Genomic DNA, 16,414 nt, shown 5'->3' with positions numbered 1-16,414 from the left:
GAGGAACTTGGTTCTCCCTACCATCAGACTGTGAGCAGAACTAGAGGAGCTTGGTTCTCCCTACCATTAGACTGTGAGCTCCTTGAGGACATGAACCTTCTTGCCTCTTTTTCTATCCTCAGAATTTAAGACAGTGTTTGGAACATAGTAGGTGCTTAATAAAATGTTTAAGTAACTGCATTAAACTCCAGTCCTTTTTACCTTGTTCCCCTGGACAATTTATTTTACCGCGATGGGTCTCGGTTTCCTCATCTATAAAATTTGGTAATTAGACTAGATAGACTCTAAGGTCCCTTCCAGTTCAAAATGTATGATCCTAAGGGATCCAGCACCCTGATTTCTGCTGGAATTATGGAGCTACGTGCCCCAGAACACAGAATGTGAGCACTAGGAGGGACCTTGAGTGATCCTGTAATCCAACTCCCTAATTTTACAGATAAAGATAAGGGGCCAGAAGAGGTCTCACACACACACACACACACAGAGCTAAAACTAAGATCCAAGTCTCCTGACTCAATAACCAGATTCTTTTCCCTTCAACAAACAACTTCCCCCAATCACCTTTCACATTTACCAGCCTATGCTGGCTCCCTCTGGCAGCCTTCTGTCCACTGGCCCTGTTCCAGGCTGGGTTATTCCAGTCACTTTCTTTCCATAATCCCTACTATAAACTGTTCTTTCTCCCCATAAATCTTCTTGATTCTTCCTTTAAAATGCTTCTAGGTAAGACTACTTAATCACCAAAAGAAAAGAACTCAAAGGATATGACTAAGTAATTTCAGAAAAAGAATCGCAAACAGCCAAGAGAAAGAAAGAATGCTCCAAATTACTAATAAGAAAAGTGAAAATCAATGCAAAACTATCCTCATACCCAACAAACTGGAGGCAAAAGACAAAAACAGTCAACGTTGGATAGGTTGTAGAAAGACAGGGATACTAATGCATTGTTGGTGGAGTTGTGAATTGGTATAATCATTTTCGAAAGTGACTCTGGAATTTAAATTACACAAATAAAGGGATTAAAATGTCCATATTCTTTGACCCAGAGATTCTATTAGGCAAGTATACCCCAAAAAGGGAAGATGGGGAGGAAGGGTCACTGGCAAAAAAGAAACTCCATATTCACCAAAACAGTTATACAATTTTTTTATTGTAGCAAAGAATTGTAAACAAAGTTGTTGCCCATTGAGGAGTGCCTAAATGACTTTTGGTGCATCACCATGATGGAATACTCTTCTGCTGTAAGAGATGACAAACACAGTGTAGTCAGAGAACTTATATAAACGATACGGAGCAAAGTAAGCAGAGCCAGGAAAATAATATACACACAACATAATAATATATAGTGCAATGACAGGTAGAAAGAATGACGACCACAAAGCAACAGAAAGTAGATACTACAAAATTATCAAGGCCAAGCTTGGCCCCTTCTCAGGTATGAGAAGACACTTCTCTTGCTCTGTAACAGAGGCAGGGGTCTGTGGATTTAGAACATTGCATTGTTCCGTTTTTTCTGATGTGTCAATGAATCTTATTGAATTTTTTCTTTTTAAAAAAATTTTGGTATTAAAGATGGTTTTCTAGAGAGAGGCATGGAGAAAGGGGGAGATGCAGAGGAGAAAGGGAGCAAGATAAAAACAAAAGATATCAATAAATATCTATTTTTATAAATGCCTCTTGGATTGAGCCTTTCTATACTTACTGCTGCCACCCTAGTCTAGTTGCCTTGTAAATGGCCTCTTCCGATCTCTTCACCTTCCAACCCATCATGCCTATCGACACTGGTAGATTTTTTTTTTAAAGACTCAGTCTCCTTATCTTGCCTAGGCTGGGAGTACAGCAGGCTCAATTCCACTGATAATCAGCACAAGAGCTTTGACCTAATCCATTTTCCCAAACTGGGCTGGTTTGCACCTCCTGGCATCCTCCCCACTCCCTTCCTAGCAGTTCACCATATTGGTGCCAACCTAAGTGCAGGTGCCAGATTGGATTAATTCTGCACTCAGAATTTCCCAAAAGTACCCCCTCACAATGTGCAAAACAAATGGTTAACAAAGCTGTAGTCACATCTGACTACCTCTCTGAGTGGTAGGAGCTGAGCTCGTTCCCAATGTTCCAATCTCTAAGAAGAATGAATGGCACAGGCATTGAGCAACGAGCATATAGCAAAAATGCCAGCCTCTTTACCATTATCAGTTTCTCCTAAAAACTATGGCAGAAGTCCTATCTCTTCAGCTGTGCATTGGGAAGTGGAAAGATAAAACACATTTATTTGCGTAGCACCTACTATGTGCTAGGCAGTTTACAAATATTTATCCCATTTGATCTTCAGCAATCCTGGGCGCTATTATTATCTCCATTTTACAGTTGAGGAAACTGAGGCAAACAGATGTTAAATGATTTGGTCACACGCATAGTTAATAAGTATGTAAGACCGGATTTAAATTTAAGTCTTCCTGACTGACATTGGGAACAAGAAGTACCAAAGACTGCTTTCTTTCCTCCATCTCAGCATTCCATCGATCCCCAACCTCTTCACATTCCTTACACCAGACACTGCTGGTTTTTAAGGTTGCTATCTATGCAAACTGATTTCCCAACTACTCAAAAATGTAACCTTTGTTCTGTCTGTCCAGTCTCTTCAGTGTCCCCTCCACCACCCTAGCCGTGAACCTTCCCAGAGGCAAAGGGTCATATGTAGAGGGCTGAGTGCTAGATTTGGGATTGAGAAAATGGGTTCAAAGCCTACTTTAGTCACTAACTAGCCGTGTGACTCTGGACAAGTTACTTGACTTTTCTCAATCTGTTTCCTCATCTATAACATGGAGATAATAAAGGCACACACTTCCCAGGGTGGCTGTGAGGGTCAAATTAGGGAATATATAGACATTATTTGCAAATTTTAAAGTATGTTTTGGATGTCTGCTGTCATTATCATTGTTGTTGTTACCTCAAAGCCCTTTCTCCTGGTGCTCCCCTCACCTCCTCCCCTTCCACTCATATAAATTCTACTCATTTGTTGGCATATGTCCATCATGAAGCCTTCTGCAACTAACCAGGCTTATGCTGATCTCTTCCATGGTGATTCCAGCACTGTAGGACCTTGGGTAAGTCACTTAAATGCTCAGTCTCATTGTTCCATCTGGAAAATGAGGGTAAAAAATACTTATACTCCCTGACTCCCAAAATTATTGGGAGGAAAGCTATTTGCAAATTCTAATGCAGTATTCAAAATCAGTTATTATTACATAAATATAAGCTATTTTTCCTAATTTTCCCCTATTTTTATATTTTTCCTAATTTTTTTTAACATACTCTGCTTTAACTCTTGGCCATCGCATCTTCTCCCTTCACTCTGATTATCATCTTCATGCAAGTGACCCCCAAATCTGCATCTGAAGCCCCAGTATCTCCCCTGAGCTCCAGCCCCACATCTCTAAATGCCTGCTGGGCATAGCCACCTGTATGCCCCACTGGCACAACAAATTCAGTATGTCCACAACTGAATTCATTACCTTTCCCCCTAAATTTGCCCATTCCTCCAACTTGCCATTTTTTGAGGATACCATCACCTTCCAATCACCTATGTTCAGGTGGAATCATCATTAGCTCTTTCTTTTCCTGCATCCCACTTATCTAGTAAGTTTATATATCCTGTTGATTTTATTTTTTAATTGTCACTCTCTCTCATCTTGTTCCTCCTTTCCACTTAACACTGCTACAATCCCAGCTCAGGTGTTCATCACCTCTGACCTGGTCTAGTATAATGGCCTCCAATCTCTCACTTCTCTAATCCATCCTTCAGATAATAACCAAAATAATCCTCCCAAGGCTCTGGTCCTGTCACATCATCCTCTTAATCAAAAATCTCCAGTGGCTCCCCATTTCCTATAGCATTAAACACAAACTCCTTGGCCTGGCATTTAACACTCTCCCCAGTCTGGTTGGGCTCTTTTTTCTTCTCCTTCCTGTTGAGTTGAACGCTACACTCTAACCAAACTGGACTGCTCAATATTCCTGAAGTAAGCGTTATCTTCTGCTCTCTATCTTTGTGCATGTCCTCCATCCCTGGAGATCACTCCATCAATATCTCTATTGTTTGAAATTCTCCTCTTTCTTCAGAGACTAGCTTAGGTCTTACCTTCTCCACGAAGCTTTCCATTACATATCCAACTAAAAAAAAAGATGGCTCTATGCCATTCTCTCTAGATATCTCATCTGTCTCCACCACTCCTAACCTTGTGTTTTACTCACTTGTATTCATACAGGGCTTTATCTCCTTACCCATCTCTCCACCTCCATTAATAAGTTTTTTGAGGTGATGGATAGTGTTATTTTTCATGTATCCCCATAGCTCAGTACTGTGCCTTTCACTTAAAAAAAAACACAGGTCATTGAAATGCATAGACCATTTTTGTAATTAGACCCCCAGCACCAAGTAGATGCTTAATACACCCTTGCTCATTGATTCATTTACAATATATTTCCTAAAAATATGACACCAAGAACCAAACTCTTCAAAACTCTATTATATCTGTGATTACTGTTATACCTATTGTATCTCTACCACCTCCTGCCTAACATTCAGAAAAAAGCGATTTATAAATTATTATATTGATAATATATTAATATATAACAATATATTATGTTTATAATATAGTATAATATAATAATATATTACATTTATGATATATTATAATATATTGATATAATAATATGTTATATTTATATATTATTATATGTAAACATATCATTTATATATATTATTATATTTATAATATTTATAAATGTCAGTAAACATTTATTATACATCAACCATACGTCAGCTACCGTACTGCAAACTGTGTGAGTACTATGATTTCTCCACGCTCTAGTCACTGTTTTCCGAGTTGCCCTGGCTGAAAAAAAAAGATTTCACCACTTGGTTGACCAAGCCTGTCAAGATGAGTATTTCCAAGCTAAGCCAGGCTAGTCCTCAAATGACATTCACAAGAGACTTATAATAAACAATCTGGTCCTAGGCCCAATATTTGAAGTGTTCCCAGCTTGGTAGACCTGCAGGAGCTTTCATTCTTCTGAAATAGCTTCCTAAGGTGGAATGTGACCACCATGACACAGTGAGGTGTCAGAGAAGGATTTTAGTGGATATGGATAGGATGTATAGATATGGTCTGACCAGAACTGAATGAAGTAGGGCTGTTCCCATCTGTGGTCTGCACACTCCATGCATATTAATGAAGTCTTAAATTTGCATTAAGGCACTTCTATGACAGCATTGCTTAGATTGAGCTTGTGACTGATGAAAGCAACTAAGATTATTTTCTATGAATTGTCAAACCAGACTTCTGTATGTTTTACTTTTCACCATTAACTAATTTTATCTAAAGTGAAGACATAACATTTACCCCCAATTAAATTTCACCTTAGTAATAATTCAAGCCTGTCTTGATCAGTTTGGGTCTTGATCCTACCCCACTTATCTTATGATCAGCAAATTTAATACGCATGTCTTCTAATAATTCATTCCTAATATGTATATTAAGTGCCTACGATAAGGCAATGGGTGTTGAGGTGGAGGAATCCATACAAAGGTGAACATGGCACTATCCCTGCTTTCAAAAATTTCATAATCTAGGAAGGACAATAAGACACAAATGCAAATAACTATAAAACAACACAAAATGCTGGGAGTGCTATAGAGGCCCAAAAAAGGATTATGGAGCACAGAAAAGGACAAAAATGAGAAGAGGACAGAAAGCTTCCTGGAGGAAGTGGAATTCCAGTTGGGTCTTAATACATGATTATGAATAAAAAAAGGTAGAGTTTTAACAAAAAGGCATTACAAGGAGAGGACACAATAGTATAAAAGTGGGGAAGCCCAGAACTTTGGGGGAAAGCAAGCTATCTGGTTTGGCTGAGGTATAGGATATGTGCAGGGGAAAAAGTGGAAAATAATCCAGGAAGAGTAGATTGGTGGCAGATTATGAAGAGCCTTCAACAGCGAACTGAGTTTGGACTTTATTCTTTATGCTTTATTTCCATAGTGAGCCACAGGAGATTTTTTTAATAGAACAATAATATGACAAGATCTTTGCTTTCTTTATCTTTCTCTCTTTCTTTCTTTCTTCCTTTCTTTCTTCTTTAGATTACTCAAGCAGTACTGAATAGGATGAGTTGAAGAGACCAGTTAGGAAAGTACTGTCACAGTCCAAACAAGATATGATCAGATAGGAAGTAGATTGGTTATAGCAGCTATGGAGGCAATGACTAGATGAGATATTCCAGAAATAGAATCAAAAAGACTTGGTGACCAATTGGACATCACAGGCTGTTACTAGATGATCTGTACGTAAAATTCCTTCCAGTTCTAATAATCTATGAGTCAATAAACTTGCTGTCCTGTTTATCAGTGTTTTACTTAATGAAGGCAGTAACCACAAGAGGCTAGTTGACTGACATAACCAAAAAGCCAGTGCATGGTGGGAAGAGAGGTTAATCCACCATGGCAAGATCTCCCAAAATCTCCAGGCCATACACACAACCACTAATCTTGGTTCAACTTATACTTTCCACTGCCCCTAGCCCTTCTTCCATTGTTCCCATCTCCAAGAACAAAAGCATAAGTACATGAAAATATACTCAATCATATCTGAACACAAAATGATCAAGATGGTAGCCTGGTTAATAAAAAGCATTACATATCTAGCTTCGACAAGGCCTGATTTAAGGCAGCCTGGTTTAATGGAAAGAGCACAGGGAGCAAGGAGATCGGGAGAGGAGGTCGCCCAGAAAGCTGTAGGACCAGGAAACAAATCCAGATTCTCACACTTCAGATCCATTCTCTGAGCCTTGATCTCCCTATCTGTAAAAAAAATTGAGTTAAACTGGATAGACTTCTAAGCTGTCTTCCAGCTCTAATATCCTATACTATATATTATTATTCCTCTTAAGCCTGCTGCCTTCCTTCCTCTGGCTCTGGGTCACATGGCCACAGAGAGAATAATTGAGTTTTTCAGGCACAACAGGCATCAGCTCCCAAAGCAGAGATTCCTATCTCCGGGTCAGAAGCTGGAAGCTGTCCAGGAGAGATCTGGTAGCCAGATGACCTTGGTCACCAACCTTTCTGGACCTGACATGCACAAACACATACCCCTCCTTTCCCAGAAGCCCCTGTTGACTGAGTTTTTCAAAAGGCTGGGAAAGGCCACACTGGCTCTTCCAAAGACCTGGGCACTCACAAATTCAACAAACCTTCTCTGTTCACTCTTGCTGGTCCCTGAAAGGAGGGAGGCTGACCGTGAGAGTCTCCCTTCTCCAGGACCCAGTTGATCCCTGCTGAGTAAGAAGTTGAAGATTAAGCCACTTTGCCCAGTCTGGCCTGCAGCTTGGCTTCAGGGTGGAAAATGTGCCTAGCTGGCAAGATCCAAGAGGAACACTGAGAACTGGGCCAGAGAAAGAAGACTGTCCCCTTCTCCATCCAACCCTGGAACCCAGGGCATTGGAGAAGTAAGAGGCAGGAGGGTGAGGGATCCTAGGATCACAAATTCAGAAACACAAAGAACCTTAGAGATCCAACTAGTAAAACCCCTTCGTTATACAGATAAAAGAACTTGGGACCAGAGGGGGAACTGAATAACTTACGGTCATATAACTAGTGAGAGGCAAAACCAGATTCTCTGCTTCTCAAATCCAATGTCCCCAGAAGCAGTGACCAGAAATACTGGCTTTGCCAGACATCTCTATAAATAGAGTTGATAGAGGTGGCTATGTAAGGAAGGGGGATATTGTATGGAGCAAGCAAGACTTGAGTTCAAATCCTGTCTCTGATACTTAGCAGCTGAATGACCCTGAACAAATCCCTTCAGCTTTTCTGTATCTCAGTTTCTTCATCTGTAAAGTGGGGATAACAGCTTCTACCTGCATCAAATGAGTTAACATAAGTAAATGTACTTTCTAAACTTTAAAGTGCTCTACACTTTCTACTATAATTAATATTATTAGAGACAGAGACTGAGTCAGAAAGGCAGAGTATTTAAAAGGATGAGAAAAGATACTATCTCTTTCATTCTGTGTGTGTGTGTCTGTCTGTCTATGTCTCTCTCAGCTGTGCAAAGTCCTAGATTTCCCTAAGAAGAAGCAGGTGCTGAGCATTTTCTCAGAGAAACCAATTCTTTCTCCACCTTCTCTCCATGTTTCTCTTCATCCTTCTGTCTGGCCCACTCCACTTAGTTTGATATCAGAGCTTCTGGTGGCCCACACGTGCCTTAATGAAATGCCCCAAACCCTTGACTGTCCTAGAGATGTGAAATCTCTGGAACCTTGTCTCTCTACTCCCCCTCCCTCAGAAATGTGGCAGGTCCTAGCAAATGTCATTATGAAGAGGACAGAAACTGCTGACCTGAACAGCTTGGGGATACAAAGTCATTAGTCATGGATAGCCCACCTCAGAGTGCCTGTCTGTATCAGACCTGCAAAAGGGTCCCTGTCAAGACTGCCCTTCAAAGGAGCTTCATGAAAAAGCAGACATAAACACACACACACACACACACACACATCCCCTCCCTCCCTCTATCCTTCTCTATCCCTAACCTCAATCCCTCCAGCTGCCATTATAGCCCATACCCCATGATCTTTCTCTTCCCCAAAACAAGGGCTCAATAGTGAGGGAGCTGAGACTTCACTACATCCCAGGCATCCAGCTTCTAACTGGCACTCCCTTGGAACCCTGGACCACCCAGTCAGTGTTCCCCTGGGTTAGGCAAGGACATTCCATTCTTGAGGGGAGGGGGGAAAGAGAAGAGAGGAAAGGAAAAAAGAGGTGGCTCCACTGGAATCACAGGAAGTTGGACTATATCTTTCTTTCCTCCCTCCCTCCATTGGTCTTACCTCTTCCCACCCCTCTTCCAAAATATCCCCCTAACATCCTTCTTGGCAGCCCAACTAGTCCATCCCAGTTTGGGTCGGACCTTCAACTCAACCCCATAACTAATACTGCCCTCTGATGCTGTTGTATGACCAGCTCCATAAGGGGTTTGGCTGTCCCCAAACTCCACTGTGTGTGATGAATGCCTTACATCTGGAGGGCACATCTGGGTGGAGATACAGCCCTTTAGAGAAAAGTTTAGGGTAGGGAGGGGGAGAGGAGGAGCAGAGGGGAGTGTTACTGAAACAGACAAGCAAATATGAAGATAATTAAACCTCTAGGGCTTCAGAGCCCCAAACAAAACAATCAACCAGGGAAGGAGAATTCAGATTCTGAAAGCAACTTTGCCACAGTCCCAAGAAAGGCTGGCCTACCCCTACCATAACAAGTTAGCTCTCCAACAACAGAAAACCAAATGAGAAATGGCAGGAGGCAAGAATGCAGGGCCCCACACTGACCAGTACCTGCCCAGTAGGGCCCCATTCCATTTCAGAGAGCAGGCCAACATCCAAGCCAAAGTATCTGACCCTTTCCTTCTTGGGCCAACCACAGTAACAACAATAACAATAATATGCAGTCTTTTATGTTTTTCAAGGCACATTTACTTGAGCCTAGCATTGAGGTAGGGTGGAGTACACGGCTGTCCCCATCTGACACATGAGGAGGAAACCAAAACCCAAAGGAAACCAGAGAATCCCAGCACTGAAAGGGACCTCAACTAGGAGGTCATCTAATCCGACACATACCTGAACAAGAATTTCCTCTCTGAAGTATCACCACAAAGGGTCATCCAGCCTTTGACTGAAGACTGCCAATGAGGAAGAACCCACTCATCCCGATGGTTCTAATCATTAGGAATTTCTTCCTAACATTACATCTGATCCCTCCTCCGTGTGACAGTCCTTCAAACACTAGATGTGCCCCGCAACTAAGTACTCTCTTGTCCAGACTAAACATCCCAAGTCTCTTCCACCAATCTTCCTACAACATGACCTTGACACTCTTCAAACCCTTATCTTTTTCTGGGCAAACTCTGGCTTCCCAAAATAGGGCACCCAAAACTAAACATTATACACCTGCTCAAAGTCAAGTTTCCACCACTGTAACTAGTAATGTTGGCACCCAGGGCAAGTGTCACAAAATGTAGTGGGGAGAAGTGATGCAAAACCCTAAAACAGACTTTTTAAAACATAAACAGTGGGGAAAAAAGATAATCCAGGGACTTGATGCTCACCCAAGGCAGATATTACCCACCAGATATCACTCTGTGTATAGGAAAGAGAGACCCAGAACACTCCAAGGCCTAGGACTGAGAAGCCAGTTACCGAGGAGGTCAGCATGGTGGGCTGGAGGATGGAAGGAGTGTTCTGTGAACAGAGCAGGTCCACCCTAGGGAGGAACTGTTATGACTGTTGGTAGGGAAGAAAGAGTAGCTTCCTATTTTAGCTAGTTTTTCTTGCTAACTAGGTGCTGAGTCAGTTGTTTTTGTATTGCCGAAAGATAAGTGCTTTAAATAACCCTACAAATTTCAGTGCTCTGAAACAAAAGACCTAGTTTACCTCAAACAGCACCCCCTCCCACCAGTTATGGCTGTTAGCAACAAAGCTGGGTCTGCAGCCCAGGTCTCCTCAAAGGCATCACAGTACAGTGGAAAGAACCCTGTTGGTATGGAAGTCCTGGTTCTAATCCTTCCTCTGACACTACTTGTCCAATCTTGTCACTTACTATATCTGGGCCTTAATTTACTCAACTGCAAAATGAAGGAGTCTGACTTGAATGACCACTGGGGTCCCTAGATCTCTCTTTTTTCCTTTTTTTTTTTTTGGAGATAATAGGTTTAAGTGACTTTCCCAGGGTCACACAACTAGTAAGTGTCTATTTCTAAGGCCACATTTAAACTCTGGTGCTCCTGACTCCATGGCCATTGCACTATCCACTGTGACACCCAGATGCCCCCCCCACCCCAGATCTATTATCTTAAGAATTCACTGAGCACTGACTATGGGCCAGGCACAGCGCTAGCCAATAAAGGCAAATAAAGAAGAAGCAAAAGCCCTTGCCCTCCCGAAGGTTATAATTTAGTTATAAGCAAAGTAACACTTACAAAACCACAGCAAACAAAGCAAGATGCTTTTCTTAATTATGGGAAACAGATTTGAGGTAAGGAAAGAATTATTTAAAGATGGGATTAAAAAAGGCTTGGCCTTTGAGGGGAAAAAAAGACCTGGGTTTAAGCCCCACCTTTGCTACTAATTCACTGCATGAACTTGGACAAGTCAACCTTCTATATGTAAAATGGTGGGATGTTTAAGGTTATTTTTAGAACTGTACACATCAGTGAGATCACAGAGGGATAGAGTGCTCAAGGAAGGATTCAAAAGGGGGTGCCAGAACTCAAGTTTAAAAGAATACAGAGTTTGGATGGATGGTAGGGACTGGAAGATGCCTGGGGGAAAATGCATTCTCTATTTCTCTATCTGACATTGGGCAGGTGTAGCAGCAGCCACACTGGCTTACCCAGGATGGCTGTTAGCACAGCTTCTCAGATCTGCTTTACTAGGAAAGACAGCTGTTCAAGGGGTCAACAATCTTTTTTAATTACATTCCCTAGTTCAGGGGAAAAGTCAGCACCCTGAACTTCAGAGAAAATACAAGCAGAGAAATAAAGACTAGCAGAAAGAGTTTCTAACTGTCTGAGAAATTAGCATAAAACAATATACAGATCCAACTGTCTGACCAAGGCAATACATACCAGAGAGAGAAGCACTAATATCTGGATTTTTCAAAGTTGGGGGGGGGGCCCACTCCTTAAGGCTACCCAGAGTTTCATCTGATCAAATCATAAGAACACTCTTCCAATGAGTGAGCCGCCCCCCAAAAATGCTAACCTCAGAGTATATAACCCTCCTGACTCAGTGCCTAATTAAAAATTAGCATGGGGAGGCCATGTGGCACAGTGAGTAAGAGCGCCGGCCCTGGTGTCTGGAGACCCGGGATAGGTTCCGGCCTCAGATACTTGGCACCCACACAAAATAACTGGCTGTGTAACCTTGAGCAAGTTACTTAACCCCAATTGCTTATTAAAAAATTAAAATAAAATAAATTAGCAAAAGGTGTGAAAGCCTTCCTAGAAGAAAGCCTCCCCTCAGCAAGCGTCCCTTAATGGGCTCCAGGTAAGGCCTATTAATGGGAGAATGATCTTAAATCCCATTAACATTACAATAGGTTGAGGTGGGCAGATGGATATTTTCTATTAAAATAGTTAATTTTACTAGAATTGTAAATTACAGCTCTAGAGCTGGAAGGGACTTTAGAAACCATCTGGTTCCATCCTTTCATATCATAGGTAAGAGAACTCAGGTCCAGAAGTGTAAAGTGATTTACTTTTATTGTACAGGTAGTAAGTGGCAAAGGAAGGATTCAAACCCAGGTCCTCTGATTCCAAATCTGGCACTTTCTCTATAGCACCATATTGCTGCAGATATTCAAGGCTCTCTATTTCCCAGCCTCAAAGATGGTGCTTCCTCTATAACTCAAACCCACCAGATCTTCCTCCTCCTCCTCCTCTCCTGGAGGAATGAGTAAGTATCTATTTTGTTATGAAAAATCTCCAGGGAAGATCTTTAAAGCAAAAATCTGACCAAGACACTCTCTCACTCATGTCGTCCGGTGGTTCCCCATTCCCTCTACTATAAAAGATAAACTCCTTGAAGTGGCATTTAAAACTATCCCAAATCTTTCCAGGCTTACTACAAATCACTTCTTTTCAGGAACTCTATGTTCCAACCCAGTTGGGAAATGTATTCCCTCCTCACCCCACTCCTCTCAGATTCCCTTGCTTCCATCAGGCTCACTCAGCGGGCTGTCTTTTGTCTTTGGCAAATTACACAAAAGGCACTTTTACTGACCCCAAGTTTCCATAACAGCAGCAAAGGCCCATCTTTTTAATACAGACATTTGGCTGGTGTCACTAAATGGCTTCAAGACCTGGAACATCACTGCCTCCCAAGAAGTAACAGAAGAACATCCCTCAGAGAACACGGAGAAGTGCATTGTGGGTGGGTGGGTGGAGAATGTCCTAAGGAGAGGAAACTTCAAGGATGAAAAAGGACAAAGAATGCATTAAAGCATGGTACTATGCAAAAGGGAAGATGGACTGGTCACATGTGGAGAGTGAGGGATGACAGGTGAATGGCCAGTGGTACCCCAGCAATGTCGGGAGAAACTTAGGAAGGTCTCCAGTGTACTGGCTGACTTCCTGTGGTGAAATTTTGGGAGGAAATGGACAAGTCACACAAGATGGGCAGGCAATGAATGGCCTGCAATCTGCATCCTTGAGGGAAACACACAAATTGATGAAATCACAACATCATTCAAGTTTGGGGGTATCTTTGTTTGTAGGATCTATTCCCTTTCGGGAAAATTTAAGGTCCTTGAGAGCAGGAACTCCTTTTGGTTCTGTCTTTGTAGTCACAGTGTCTTATGGTGCTTAATAAATATGAGTTGGACTAGACTGGAGTGAAGCAAATGCTCTCAGCTACCCTCATCCAACCATCTATCTAACCAAGCAGTTAATTCTTCCCAATGTCTAACCTGAGTGCCTTCTGGTACAGCTTTAAACACACCTGACCAATCACAATTATTCACATTCCTTAACAAGAACACCAGCCTAAGATCTAGAGCCCCGTCTCTGGAGAACTGTTACAGATGGAGAGAATGAAGCCCAGAGAGGGGCATACCTTGCCCCACAAAGTTTCAGCCAGTCAGACGTTGGGCTGGGAACAGAAACCCCAGCATCCAGGCTCTCCCGGATTTTGCTGCCTTATATCCCCTCTGAAGGCCCTCCTCATTTTCCTACAGCCTGATCCCACTCAAAGGTTTCCAAGACCACATACATATGCAGACCCCCTTCCAGCCTCCAAAACTCAGCCTGTCTCCAGCCATGGTTTAAAGAACAGGGGGAAAGATCAACTTGGAGAACTCTTGGAAGGAACAAAGAATAGAAAAGGGGGCATCTGAGGATGGGGAGGAATAAGTCAAAAGGGAAGGAGCCCCTCCTTCCTAGAGAAGAGCTGGCACCAGTCCTAAAGCTGGAGGCCCCCTTCTCCTCAGCCCATAATTCTGGGGCCCAAGGTAAACCGAGCATCCTGCATTTCTCCTGATAGTTTTCTGGTGGCCAGAGTTAGTGAAGCAGAGGGATGTAAAATTTACAAATCCAGTTAGGATGTGGTTGTAGGGACCCCTAACCAGAAAGGAAATAGAAGGATAAAAACAAAAAGAAGCCACATGGGTCAGGGAAAACTCTAGAATCTAAAACTTTTTAATTTGGAAAGATTACATTTAAGTCATGTTACCTATCACCTCTCTTTAAGGGGGGGCCTCAACTCCAACAATAGCCTGGAGTCAGGAAGACCTGAGTTCAGTTTCAGTCTCAGACAGTTACTAGCTGTGTGACCTTGGGCAAGTCACCTAACATGTGTACCTCAGTTTCTTTATCTGTAAAGAGTGGATAATAATAGTACTTGCTTCCCAGAATTGTTGAGAAGATCCAATGAGATAATAAAAGTAAAATGTTTAGCACAATGTTTGGCACATAGTAAGCACAATATATTAGCTATGATAATAATAATGACTTATATTAAATAACTATTATTAGTCAGAAGGGGTCTCTCCAGGGATTCTTAATCTTTTTTTCATCATAGACTCCTCTGGCAGCCTATGCATCCCTTCTCAGAATAATGTTCTTAACTGCATAAATACAATATATAGGATTACAAAAGAAACCAATTATATTGAAATATAGTTATCAAAATATCTTTTAGAAACAAGTCCAAAGAACCCCAAGTTAAGAACATTTACTCTAGAAGTCTATAGGGAAGAAGAAACCACCACATCTCCTGTTTCAGTGTTTTTCTGGCCCTTAACAGAAGAATCAAAAGGCAGCGGGAACTTGGACAGGACCAGTGAGAAAGGAGACGTTCCCTTGTGAAGTTTTCCCTGGAGACCCCATCTCTGAGCCTACAGCTGAGTGCCTCACAGGCTGCATTTCATCAGACAGGGGACCGTGATTCATTTCCTCTTAATCCAGGCTGTGGTCAGAGAAGTCACCAGCCTCTACTTCCCACCCAAACATCCCTCCACATACCCCTCCTACACCACCCCCTTTCACACATCCCCAAACACTGTAGACTTAACCTCAGCAGGCAGCTGAGGGAGGGGACCAGACAAGATAAGGAAAAGGCTCTTACTCACCACCAGTTCATGGCTAGAAGGAGGAATGCAGGGGGCAGACACCTACACAGAAGAAAAAGAAAGGACAAGGTCAGGTTCTGTCATCAGCATCTCTGGTCAAAGCCAGAACCAATGGAGCCTAAACCTCAGGTCATCTATCTTCCCCACCCCCAATCCCATCAAGTCCTTCTCCAGGCCCAGTCTAGTGGGTGTATGGTTATCCCTGCTGAAAGCTCTTCAGAGAGGGAGACATGATCGCCTCCTTAATCCCATTATCTCCCACTATTTATGATCTCCAAGTGTTCTTTGCCTGGTCTCAATTCCCTCCTGCTGTATTCCAGGGGGACCATCCCACCGGCAGATAAAAAAAGGACTCCCAAAGCTGTCCCTTAGGCACTGACAGGAGTCTGGAGTTCTCATCCAAGATCAACCTTCAACAAGCTCCTGAAATTCTTTGAGCCTCAACTGTCTCTTCTGGAAAATAAGGCTATTGCAGACCTGAGGTTTTTCACTTTTTTTGTGTCCTGGCCCCCTTCGGCAGTCTGGTGAAGCCTAAGGACCTCTTCTAAGAATGAGGTTTTTAGATGCATAAAGTAAAATATAAAGGATTACAAAGAAAGCCAATTATGTGAAATATAGTTATGATTATATAGGATCTATATACTATATATTATATATAATATGTATATAAAATATATAGATATTTTAAATGTTCACGGACTCCAGGTAAAGAACCTCTGGACTTGTTGATTTCTCAAGTGCCTTCCAGCTCTAGCTTCTGTGATTCTGGGAAAGATGGACCAAAAGAGCCAGCGAATGACTTTTAATAAAACATTCTGAAAAGTGTTATACGAATGTAAGCATAATAAGATTACAAAATTTGAGCTGGCAGGGACTTTCAAGGCCATCATGCCCAGCCTCCTCACTTTATAGAAGAGGAAAATGAGGCACAGGCAGGCTAAGGGACTGGCCCAGAATCACACGAGCAGTAAACAGCAGAAAAGGGACGCCAACTCAGGCCTCTGACTTCCAATCCAGGCCTCTCTCCACCGTCCCACATTGCCAGTGTCGTTGGCCTTATGAAAATCCAGCCAGATGAAGAGTGGGAAGGAAGAAAACAAGCATTTATTAAGTGTCTGCTATCTGCCAGGCATTGCATTAAACACTCTACAAATGTCATTTGATCTGAGGGGAGAGAGGGGAGAAGAGAGGGAAGGGGAGAGGAGGGGAGGGGAGGGGAGGAAAGAGGAGAGGAGGGGC

At 42.3% G+C, this 16,414-nt stretch overlaps 1 protein-coding gene across 14 annotated transcripts in view; it reads right to left on the bottom strand.

Annotated features, from left to right (window-relative positions):
- Positions 1 to 16,414, bottom strand: part of TNS1 (tensin 1) — a 262,454-nt gene that overhangs the window by 147,140 nt on the left and 98,900 nt on the right. For all 14 annotated transcript variants that reach the window (XM_069075165.1, XM_069075166.1, XM_069075167.1 and 11 more), the window contains one exon: positions 15,176 to 15,217. In XM_069075165.1, the coding sequence (XP_068931266.1) occupies positions 15,176 to 15,217 (42 nt within the window). The remainder of the gene's footprint in view (positions 1 to 15,175; positions 15,218 to 16,414) is intronic.

This window comes from Petaurus breviceps, unplaced genomic scaffold (assembly GCF_028583685.1).
Source record: "Petaurus breviceps papuanus isolate PSGF00001 unplaced genomic scaffold, PetGlider_PUasm1.0 90903, whole genome shotgun sequence".
Taxonomy (NCBI): domain Eukaryota; kingdom Metazoa; phylum Chordata; class Mammalia; order Diprotodontia; family Petauridae; genus Petaurus; species Petaurus breviceps.
Note: the sequence above shows the minus strand (reverse complement) of the source record. Positions and strands in the feature narration are given on the sequence as shown.